This window comes from Scylla paramamosain, chromosome 25 (assembly GCF_035594125.1).
Source record: "Scylla paramamosain isolate STU-SP2022 chromosome 25, ASM3559412v1, whole genome shotgun sequence".
Taxonomy (NCBI): Eukaryota; Metazoa; Arthropoda; class Malacostraca; order Decapoda; family Portunidae; genus Scylla; species Scylla paramamosain.
In genome coordinates, this window is record NC_087175.1 from 7,084,061 (window position 1) to 7,096,247 (window position 12,187).

At 37.1% G+C, this 12,187-nt stretch overlaps 1 protein-coding gene across 5 annotated transcripts in view; it reads right to left on the minus strand.

Annotated features, from left to right (window-relative positions):
• Window positions 1–12,187, minus strand: part of LOC135113190 (intermembrane lipid transfer protein VPS13D-like) — a 475,970-nt gene that overhangs the window by 57,090 nt on the left and 406,693 nt on the right. For all 5 annotated transcript variants that reach the window (XM_064028315.1, XM_064028317.1, XM_064028314.1 and 2 more), the window contains 3 exons: window positions 10,265–10,399; window positions 9,743–9,895; window positions 1,064–1,210 (listed from right to left, as the gene is read on the minus strand). In XM_064028315.1, the coding sequence (XP_063884385.1) occupies window positions 1,064–1,210; window positions 9,743–9,895; window positions 10,265–10,399 (435 nt within the window). The remainder of the gene's footprint in view (window positions 1–1,063; window positions 1,211–9,742; window positions 9,896–10,264; window positions 10,400–12,187) is intronic.

The window sequence follows — 12,187 nt, forward strand, 5'->3', positions numbered from 1 at the left end:
ATTTTGGAGGCATGTTATGTATGAAGTGGTGGTGAGGACAAAGTGTGGCAGGTGTTGGCTTTCAATGAAAGATGGTCCAGGAGTCTTTAGCTTTCATGAAGTACATCTCAGTACATACTCAGTTGGAAATTTCCCTTTGTTGTAGGGTTTGTGCAATGTTTGAAAGAGGAAGTTTTGTTAAGGTCTGAATATCCATATCTTAATAGCCAAATACAGCAAAAGTCCTGTCTTTCAGCATCCAATGTTTTGGAAAACCTGATGTTTCAGCACTTTTGCAAAATAGTCCCATTCTGAAAGTTATCCAATCTTCTGGCATATTTCCAAAAGGTATTGGCATGTGGCAAGTTTAAATAAGGCTCTGGAGCACCATGATTGTCTGCTGTCATGTGTGGGGTCCACTGCTAGCTACAGCATCCATGGGTATGATGGTGTGAGTGGTGTGTATGAGAATGTTTTTGGTATAAATTTGTAATATATAAATATGGAGGAGAAGAAAGGAATCTTGGCAATCCAAAGTATGACAGGCACAGAGTAAAAAAAATAAGAATATAAGAATGAGTCTATTGTGTTTACACCACCATGTCTGTCTTTCCACTCTGTCTTTGTGAACAAAAAATCCACCAGTGGTTGAGGAGCAGACTGACCAGCAGATCATTTTAAGTGTGACAAATCCTGCTGCTCTGGAGATGAAAGAGGAAGAAAGTGAGAAGGAAGAAGAAGAGCCAGAGGATATTTTTGTGAGGATGCTAAAAAAAAAACTCAGTTTATTTATCAAGTTTGTTGAGGCTGAACTGGTTTGTTTTCTAGAAATATGCCTCGAAAATTTTTTGTGATTTCTATATAAATAGGCCATGGAGACATCAGTTGTGTTTTCTGCAAATAAGTAAAGAAATGGTATCATATGTTCTCATTTATTCATTGCTAATGTAGCAGATGAAATTCACATCTAATTTTTTGGCATATTCAATGTTGTGACACCTGTTTAGTCCCATAAATGCTGAAAGACCGGACTTCTAAAGTATCAGGAATGTTATATATGCTTGTGCATTATGCCAACACTCACCTTAAATATATAAGAATTAGTACAGGAAGACAGGAGTTGATGAGCAGTGAGGTAGATTGCTGGCAGGTATCGGGTCTCGTCATTCTTGCTTTGTGGTGTAACATAAAGCACTATGGGACACTGGGCTCCTAATAGCTGATTATCCACCTGTTGGAAGGGAAGAAAGACTTAAAAGTACAAATGCTCAATGAGTAATAGAGTAACTCTGCCCACATTCCTCGTTTGATTTCCATTCACATAAGATAATAAAAATATCACCTGTTTTACGTGATAACAATGTGTTGGCTGCCATCCTGATGTTTCACCTGAGTAATAACTTTAATTAATTTACTTTTACCAACAAATTTCTGGGAATGTAATGTGTAAAACATAAAAAGTTAAGCTAAATAGTTAGAAAAAGTATTGTCCACCAATATTATAACTTTTTTTTGTCATTCATTGTCCACTGTGGTGTTGGGTTGCCACGTAATGCACAGAGGTAAAGCTGTCACACCACACTTATATAGGGAGGCCAAAGGCCTCTTCTGATGTGAAAAATACAGTTCAGGTCAGTCCCCCTTGACAATGTTCTTTTCATCTTTCAATGGTCTCCCTGAGCAAGCTTTTTGGGTTGGTGCAGTATCACTACCTCTTGCCACTTCAGCTCAAAACCTGTTAATGCATGGAACTGCAGTGGCATAACAAAGGTGGTGGGTGGAGGGTGGACCACCCCCCAGGTGACACTTGTTAGGGGGGCAGTTGATAGACTTTTTTTTTTTTTACTCTGTGACACTAAAAAATCTTTGAGCACTGAGTATCAAATTCTAGTTTTAATCAACAATAGATCAGAAAAAAAAAAAAAAAAAAAAAAAAAAAAAAAAAAAATATATATATATATATATATATATATATATATATATATATATATATATATATATATATATATATATATATATATATATATATATATATATAATAGAATAGGTTCCAAGTTATAGATGAGGATACATCAGACTTCCTTCTTCATTTATTGCAATGCTTCACCTTCACAGAAGGCATCATCAGGCTAAAATAAAATTGATAAAAATAAGTACAATAAAAAAATCATAATAACATATCACAATATGGACACAGAGATTAAAAACACAATAACAACCAAAGGGGACAGGCAGGCAAGCAGTACCAAAAATCAATATGACATAATAACCTATCAACTACAGCTTATACATGACACAAAATCAAGCAAAATAAAGGCATAAAGCTTTGGACAAACCTTGTGTGCTCTTACTTGTGGTGTGGTGAAGACTGACAAAGGATGGTGGTGTGAGAACTAGATTAGTTGTAAACCTGGATCCCCAAAGCTCCGACCAGAGTTTATAAAAGATATAACTGTGGTGATGACAGTTGGTTATTTAATTCAGGTTTGAGGTGCTTAATGTAAATAGCTTCTATTTAAGTGTCTGTATGTATATCAGCTTTACATAATATACTAAAATCCTTCTCCAAAAATGGATGATCATGTGTGTGTGAATGTGTTCTTAATGCTGAGAATGGGGGGTGAGCTAACCATTTCTATGTATGTATTTAAATACCTTTATGTTCACTAATTCTATGTGTCAGATTCCTCATGGTTTCTCCAATATATTGAGTCTTGCAACTCAATGTTAGAGATCAGTCCAATTGGAATACTGTTTTTTAATTTAAAAAAGGAGGCAATAGTAAACATGTTGATAAAAATCTTGGTGTCAGGATATTGAGTTTTAAGTATGGTAGTGAGTCTCTTTGTAATAGTATAGCTAAGATGGCAATAGTAAGGTACCATATTTGATAGCTCATAAGATGCACCTTTTCTCCCCAAAAAAAGTCTCAGGAAAAGAGCCTGCGTCCTATGAGGCCGAGGTTCAGCACTGAGGCAGTGGTTGATGGTAAGTCTACGGCAACAGAGGCTCTAAAATCAAACCCCAAACATTTTTGCACATGTAAACAAAGTGATGATTGGTACTACACCACAAAACAACTCTTTCTTTCATACTTACTGGTAATTCACATAAAATGACACCAGTCAGGAAGAATTTGCCTAAGTGACCATGCACCACGCATTGCATGTACCAAAACAAACATGCAGTCGGTTACTTGCCGAACCCGGCGACATGGGCAAGCTTCATTGTGTTCTTCACAGTGTGATGCTGTTACTTCTTGAGGTAAAACACACTTTCATACAATTAAAACTGCATCTATCTTTTAACATTCTTATGAACAAACTTTATTACCCCTGTAGTCTCTCACAGTCACTGCTGACGCCATATGCCAGGTACATGTTTACATCTCACAACAGGATTGGTACGTAGGCTACTAGGAAATATTAAAGTTTTTAAATGCAAAATATTGGGATCTAATAATGATCTAAATGCATGTGAGAGTCTTCAAATGTCTGGTGAAATCCTTCACTTCATATTCAGAGCTTAAATCCGCTCATTTATCTTTTTTTTTTTCATTTCAATGTCCACCAAAACTAGGTGTGTCTTATGAGCCATCAAATATGGTAATTTTATGTATTTCTTATGTGTTATCTGTGTGTCATTAGAGGAAGGCTGGCTAAATTTGCTTTCTAAAAAAATATAGATAGTATTATCAATGATGCTTAACAGGAAGCTGCTATTGTGGAAAAATGTCCTTAAGAAGTTGACCTCATGATCAAAAGCAAACCAGTTAGAAGATAAAGCATAGCATCAACATAAGATGGTTTTTATAGCATTAATCTTAAACAATTGTGGGATGAAAGATAAATAATTATTTATCTTTCATCCCTTGATTAATTATAATTAATGGCCAAACCTATGAAAGTTGATTTGCAGTAAACTGCAATATGTAGTTGGTTGTTATTACGAGTCACAATTACATCCAGAAACGGGATGGAACCATTGTTTTCCATGTCACATGTGAATTCAATATTAGGGTGTTTGGAGTTAAGTAACTTGGAAATTTAGTGATGTGTTGAGTAAGTAAATAAAAGAAAAGTATAATCAACATATCTTCTGTAGAATATAGATTTAAATTCACTAGGACATTCATTTAACTACTTGGTTTCATGGTGACATAAAAAAAGTATAAGTAAGAGTGGGGCCAAGGCAAGAACCCATAGCCACACCATCAACTCAGACATATCATTTATTTTTGAACAAAGGGGAGTCTTTAATTGCCAAATCTAATAGGCTAATAAATTGCTTTTTAGTATAATTAAGGTAGGTGCCATGGTCCTTGAATAGTTCACCACAAATGAATTTCATAAATGGGAATGTTAGTGAAAAGTGACAATATCAAAACTAACCATGACAATAATATGAACTTCTAATTTATCTATTTCTTTACTAAATTTGTACAAAAGCTAGCTATAGTTCTGAAACAACTTAAATTGAAGGTTATCACTGAAGATACTTTTAACCACCTTTTCACAAGTGTTCTGTCTCCAGGCATCCTTTATGACCTGAAAACTAACAAAGTTGGCAACCTTATCAGGCCCACTCTTAGCATCATTAGTACATTTAATTATAAATTAGTTAAATATTTCATCCCCCATACTAGAACCACTAACATCAAATAAGTTTACCTAAAAAATTCTTATGATTTTGTTAAAGAAATAAATTAAGAGTTCATAATACTGTCATAGCTAGTTTTGATAATAAGTCACTTTTCACTAATATTCCCCTTGATGAAATCATTCAAATCATTTGTGGTGAACAGGGCACAGGGCATAGAAAAGAGAGAGAGAGAGAGAGAGAGAGAGAGAGAGAGAGAGAGAGAGAGAGAGAGAGAGAGAGAGAGAGAGAGAGAGAGAGAGAGAGAGAGAGAGAGAGAGAGAGAGAGAGAGAGAGAGAGAGAGAGAGAGAGAGAGAGAGAGAGAGAGAGAGAGAGAGAGAGTGAACACAGGCACACACACACAGACACAGTTTTAGATGTGATGGTAGTACTGCACAGCCAAAGAGCTGCATCACACCAGATGTGTGGGCAAAATACACACTTTTAGGGATTTTGGTGAAACTTGCTGTTGCCTTAGACATATCAAAAACTTTTGATAGAGTCTGGCACAAATATTTGATTCCCGAACTACCCTCCTACAGGTTATATCCTTCTCTCTGTAACTTAATCTTAAGTTTCTTCTCTGACTGTTCTATTGCTGCTGTGGTGGGTTCTGTCCTGTCACCCACTCTCTAACTAATATTCGTTAATGAACTTGTAAACCAGACTTCTTGTCCTATCTACTCCTACGCTGATAATACCACCCTGCACTTTTCCCTGTCTTTTTGTAGATGTCCAACCCTTCAGGAAGTAAACTACAGGGGAAGCCACAGAAAGCCTGACTTCTGAGCTCTCTAAAATTTCTAATTGGGTAGAGCAAATTTAGCAATGTTCAATGCCTCAAAAACTCAATTCCTCCATCCATCAACTTCAAACAACCTTCCAGATATCTATAACCTGTTTTTCAATGACACTCAACTGTCCCCCTCTTTTACACTGAACATCCTCGGTCTGTCCTTTACTTATAATCTAAACCAGAAACCTCACATCTCATCTCCAGCAAAAGTAACTTCCATGAAGTTGGACATTCTGAATAGTCTCTCATCCCCAACCACCCCCTCTCCCTCTCCCCAACTACTAACTCTATACAGGGGCCTTATCTGTCCATCTATGGAGTTTGCTTCACATGTATTTAACTAGTTGTATTGTACAGGCCATGAGCCAAAGCTAATTTTGTCCTGCTTCTAAAACCATATTTATCCAGTTTCTCTTTAAACATTGTGTACAATGTTTGCCACTACCACCTCTTCCTTCAAATAATTCCAGATTTCAATAGTTTGATACAGGAAGCTGTATTTTTTTATGTTGCTTAAACATCCACTCTTCTTTCTTTTCTTTCCATGCCCCCTCATCTGTCTCTCTCCCTCCATCTCTATCTCCATCTGTGGTACCAAGTCAATAAGTTAGTTTACTAGCTAACAAAACAAAAGGTTTTATAAGTGAAGAGAACATCATGAGGTAGGGTGGCTCATGGTGACGGTCTGTACTGAATATTTCAAATAAAATACATTGTAGAGAATAAGGTAAATCTATTTTCACACATCCTTATGCTTTGAAAATGCACTAAAATATTATAACTAGGATTATGTGTAGAATGATGATAAAAAAATATGATGTACAAACTTTATTACCTCTCTGGGCTCTGACAGCGTCACTGCCTACACTATATTTATTTACATCTCACAACAGGATTGGGCCAGTGTTGGTAGGCCCTAGCAGATATTAAAGTTTTTGAATGTACAATATTGAGATCTAATAAGGATCTGAATACATATGAGAGGGTTTCAAATGTCAGGTGAAACCCTTCATTTCATACTCAGAGCTTAAACCTATTTATTTATTTATTTATTTTTTTTTTTATTGCCTGCCCAAACTGAGGTGTGTCTTATAACCCCATGTGTCTTATAAGCCATCAAATACAGTAATTAAGTACTCAGAGTTCTTAAAGTAACATGTAGAAGACAAGCATGTACTTATTGTGCCTCAGGCATATGATTTACTTGCCTTGCTCTCCCTCTTTCTCTCTCTCACTCTTTCTTTCTCTCTCCCTCTTCTTCCTTCTTTACTCATCTTTCTTCTCTCTCTACATCTCTTCCCTACACATATACATACATATATATATATATATATATATATATATATATATATATATATATATATATATATATATATATATATATATATATATATATATCATAGGAAGAGGCAGTAGACATCTGTTGAAATGATAATTACTCTCAGTGAGGTCTCAAGCACTGAACCAGTCTTAGGACTGGCTCAGGGTGTCCTGAGAACTTGTCAATAACCCAGCTGTGATCTCACTGAACATTTTCCTTTGTGTGTCTCACAACACATGGGGGCAGTCACAATCTGCCCTTTAAGGACAACTCTCATCCTTTACACAACTCTACATGCACCTAATACATGCCTTTCACTCAAAGTTCAAAATTCAGTATGGTGGCTCCTACACCAACCTCTGAGTCCGTGTTTGGGGAGGGGACCACAAATATCCTCAGATTGAAGTGCTCTTCTTCTGGTATTGCCCTAATGTTTTAATATCACCTCAACTTTTTCTTCATTAACTTCTTAACCTTAGATCTAATTTTCAATCTGTGGAACACAACCTCTCCTCTAGTAAATCTCATCTTTCCCTCACCAAAACACAGGTGTCTGAGACAACTGACAGTAGCTCCTTCTCTGTTCTCTCCTACTTTCTCCTCACTTTCAATCCAAAGATGGATATTGTATCAATGTGTGCAGTGACCTAACTTGTTCTTGTGCCCACACTCTTGAATCTTGCAAATTTTCTACCATCTGGCCACGACTGCAGGGTCACTCTCAAACTAAATTCATCTGTGCTGTATACCTCTCACCTAACTCCTCAAACTATAAAAAATTCTGTGATTATTTAACTTCTGACTCTTCCCTTTCACAGATATCTTCATTCATAAAGACTTCAACATTCACAACCAGCTTTGGCTTAACCAAACTTATGCAGTACCACATGAATCCAAGTTATAATGAATGAGTACAACCTACTGACTATAGAATACCCAATGTCCCAAAAAATTGCCAGCTATGATAGGCTTGCCAGACACTCAATTTTTGGCCCCCAAAATCAATTTGGTAGAAATGACCTATAATATATATCAAAAGTACCAAACAAAATCAAATGAAAATAAAACTACACCTACCACTTAATATACAATTGTCCATTCCAGATAAACTGCCTGATGTTCACCTTTCCAAATTAGTCTGTTGTTAGTACAAGCTTACTGCTTATATTTATTTTTTATCTTTTTTATGTGAACTGCCAGCAGATGCCCATCCTTCCATTTCCCTTCTAGGCAACAGAAGCTACAGATGGACACAGACAAAACATAAGCCCTGCCAGCTATAATAATCATTAATGATTCAACAGTGTGGAGTTGGTTTATCAGATAATAATGAATGGCCATACCCTTAAAATGTAAACCTTTATACCTAAGCATCAAAATACATGTTTACTTTCTGCTTCAGTCTTAGGATACACAGACATAGTGGAGGGTGATGACCATGAAATACGAGTACATGACCAAGTAAGTTTTCAAGAAGTTTTGTTCATCAGATTGAGAACAATTTATCAATAGTGACTGAAAACAGATTTAAACTGATTGTTATGTGGTAACATCTTTATTCAAAGGGTTTTAACAGAACAAAATTCCATCACTAGTATGCTGTATGATAATAAGATCTTAAAGTTAACAAGAGTTCTGTGGATTCAGAATCACCAAGTTTTCTAAAAGAAATAAGGAAAGAAAGAAAATAATCATAGGGTGAAAAAAAGTGATTCTGAATCCACATGATTCTTGTTAATGCTGAATTTTGAGATATTCATATTTACATTCAACTGGTTATACTCTAAATACTCTTGTAGTCAGATATTGATGTTTCATTCATTTGACCAATTAGGTCTCAGCTGCCGGTCTAGTAAGGCAGCAATAGAGGTGGGCAGCCTGCCCTTCTCTCTTAACTCACATCTCTGTGCATGGTGGCAGTAGCAGCAGCTGCAACCCATCCTCCTCCTCACTCACTAAACTCTCATCACTGTGCCTGGGAGCGGTGGTGGCAGTAGCAGCCCAGTTTTCCCCTCACTAAACTAGTATCACTGTGGGTATTGAAGCTGGTGGCACCAGTGGTGGTGTGCTTGCTCTTCGGACATTAATGCTATCCTGCTCTGTATTACAGACATCTTTGTAGTTCATTGCTACTCATCTCTGCCTTAGGCTTTTAAAATCCCCATGTGAGAGTATGAATTGGAGGCAAACTGACCCCTTGTTAGATGCAGGCGTGCTCAACCCACAGTCTGAGGGCTGCATGTGGTCCTCAAGAAGTTTATTGTGGTCTTCAGCATATAACTAAAAAAATTCTGAGACTGCATGTGTACTCATATTACAAACATCAATGTTGATGCCAATGCACTGTCTGCTAAAATACAGACTCAAAAACCACACTAAGTGAAAATCTATAGCTGTGGCATGCATGTATGCTCAATGCTAAAGTCCATGTTATATTACCTGTCAAAAATTTAATTTTTTTTTTTTTTTAATATGTTTATATTTATTTCTTGGGTATCTACCTAAAATTTTCACAATAGCATGATCATCATAATATAAAATTTTGTAATAAGCCTGTAATTTCTGAGAAAAGTGTTCTAATTACAACTCCTTTTAGAAGTTTACTATACACTAAAAAGTCAATAATTCAATGTTACCTGTGTGCAGAATAGACTGATTACAACACATTCACATTAGAGGCAACATGAGGTCCTTATCAAACATTGAGCATCTAATATAGCTCTGTCACTCAAAAAAGATTGAGCACCACTGCATTAGATTATTGTATGTTAGAAGTAACCTGACTGTAAACAGACATAATGTATATATAAGTATACATGAAAGGAACAATCTTCTTTCTATGCAAGTTGACTAATGGAGAAAAACTATCCTGAAAACTTATACTGTTTATGATTATAAGAAAATACAAAGACAAGACACGTGATTATCAAGAAAAAAAAATAATAAAATAAAAAAATAACACTCAAAAGTTCTATCCAGGATACAACATGCCAGAGTGTACACTTACCTGAATGTCCCGTACACTACAGTCTATAGTGCGCTGGAGAGGAGAACTTTGGTACTGGAACACTATATCTGTGAGCTTGGCATAAATGAGCTCCTCAGGAGGTGACTGCAGGATGAGGGAGAGACCAATGCCTCCCTGCAGCTTCAGCTGGAGCTGAGAGCAAAGATAGAATAAGGAAGGATAAAAGTCAGAGAAAGAATTTGTGAAGCTGGAGAAAAATGCTGGGGTTTCTTGATATATTTTTGGCTACAATACTTTAGTCTAAGGTAATATTTCTTTGTCTTGTTTATTAGCAATATCACTCAAATAACCACAATTATGATATCAATGCTTCCAAGGTTTTTTTTAGGAAAACAGTGATCTGGGTGAAATGGACCACCACTATAAAATTGATGTTTCTAGTTTTTACATATTGAATAAAAACACTGCTTTAAGTAAAATGTTCAATATACTAAGAATTTCAATCCCAAGCCTGCATACAAATAAGTAAAATTAATAATAATGATATTGGAAACCACTCACCTCCATTTCATGTAAACCTGATTCATCCTTACTCTGCTGAGTGGCAGCACTTGTCTTTTTTATGGTGGTAGTTCCTCCCTCTTCCACCAAGCTCACCCAGTCTCCACTCTCAGTGCGGGCCACTGCTGATGCACCCTGAGTCAAACATGGACAAAATATTCATTACTATTCTATTCTTTCTGCTCTTTCTGTTCATTATCTCACTCTTTTTCTTCCTTCTGTAACTCAAAAAAAGGAAAATCCACTACAGAAGAGGAAAATTGGGTAGTAGGGGCCAATAATCAATTATCTAATAAGTAAAGTGTAGCAGTATGACATGTGTCTTCTGTTAAGATTTTGTGTTCCCATAGGTGCATCCTATGAGTATTAACATTTTCCTTTGTCTTTTCATATCACGAACCAGGCTCTATCTAGCTAGGTCCAACACTTTTTATGATCATTAGAAATGTAGAAACATTACATTCAAGACTCTAGCGCTAGTTTCCTCCTTCCCTAAATATCTCATGAGCACCATGGAAAATACTTTTTTTTTTTTTATGTAGGAGGGACACTGGCCAAGGCAGAGAGAGGAAAAAAAGCCCACTGATGTGCTGGTCCTCAAACAGAACTGAAAGCAGTAGTAAAAAATTACAGGATGTGTCTTGAAACCACTCTCAGGCAGGGAGTTCCAAAGTTTACCAGAGAAAGGGATGAATAATTGAGAAAACTGAATAACTCTTGCATTAGAGAGGTGGACAGAATAGGGGTGAGAGAATGAAGAAAGTCTTGTGCAGCAAGGCTGCGGGAGTAGGGGAGGTATGCAGTTAGCAAGATAAGAAGAGCAGTTAGCATGAAAATACTGGTATAAGATAGCTAGAAATGCAACATTGTGGTTATGAGAGAGAGGCTAAAGACAGTCAGTTAGAGGAGTGCAGTTGATGAGATGAAAAGCTTTTGATTCCACCCTATCTAGAAGAGTGGTATGAGTGGAACCCCCCAGACATGTGAAGCATACCCCATACATGGACGGATAAGGCCCTTGTACAGAGTTAGCAGCTGGGGGGGTGAGAAAAACTGGCGGGGACGTCTCAGAACGCCCATCTTCATAGAAGCTGTTTTAGCTAGAGATGAGATGTGAAATTTTAGTTCAGATTATACAGTAAAATTCCTCTTATCCGGCATTCGAGTATCCGGCAGCTTCAAGTATCCGGCACATTTTTCCCCGAGCCTTAAAATCAATAAAAAATCAATGTGTACTCATAAAATCGATTAAAATTCCCGCGCGAGGCATACTTTGTCCCCTCGCCACCAGAGCGCACTGCTTCGCGCCATCCGCAGCCCACTGCACTGTGTTTACTCAGTGACTCAGTCCCGTGTGTGCACTATTTATCGCCTGACACCTTCATCATGCCTAAAGTTGTAGAAAAGAGGAAGCGTGTTGTGCTTACACTTAAGCAGCTGATCAGATCAGCTGCTGATTAAGATCAGCAGATCTTTGTTATGGTAAGATGCGTGAGTGTAGGGTGGTGATTGTGGACATAATTTCACTTCTATTCAAGTATCCGCCAATATTCAAGTATCCGGCATGTCGGCAGTCCCGTTGATGCCAGATAAGAGGGATTTTACTGTAAGTAAAGGACAGACCGAGGATGTTCAGTGTAGAAGAGGGGGGCAGTTGAGTGTTATTGCAGAAGAAGGGATAGTTGTCTAGAAGGTTGTGTCGAGTTGATAGATGGAGGAATTGAGTTTTTGAGGCACTGAACAATACCAAGTTTGCTCTGCCCCAATCAGAAACCTTAGAAAAGTCAGAAGTCAGGTGTTCTGTGGCTTCCCTGCGTGAAATGTTTACTTCCTGAAGTGTTGACGTCTATGAAAAGATGTGGAAAAGTGCAGGGTGCTATCATCAGCGTAGGAGTGGATAAGACAAGAAGTTTGGTTTAGGTC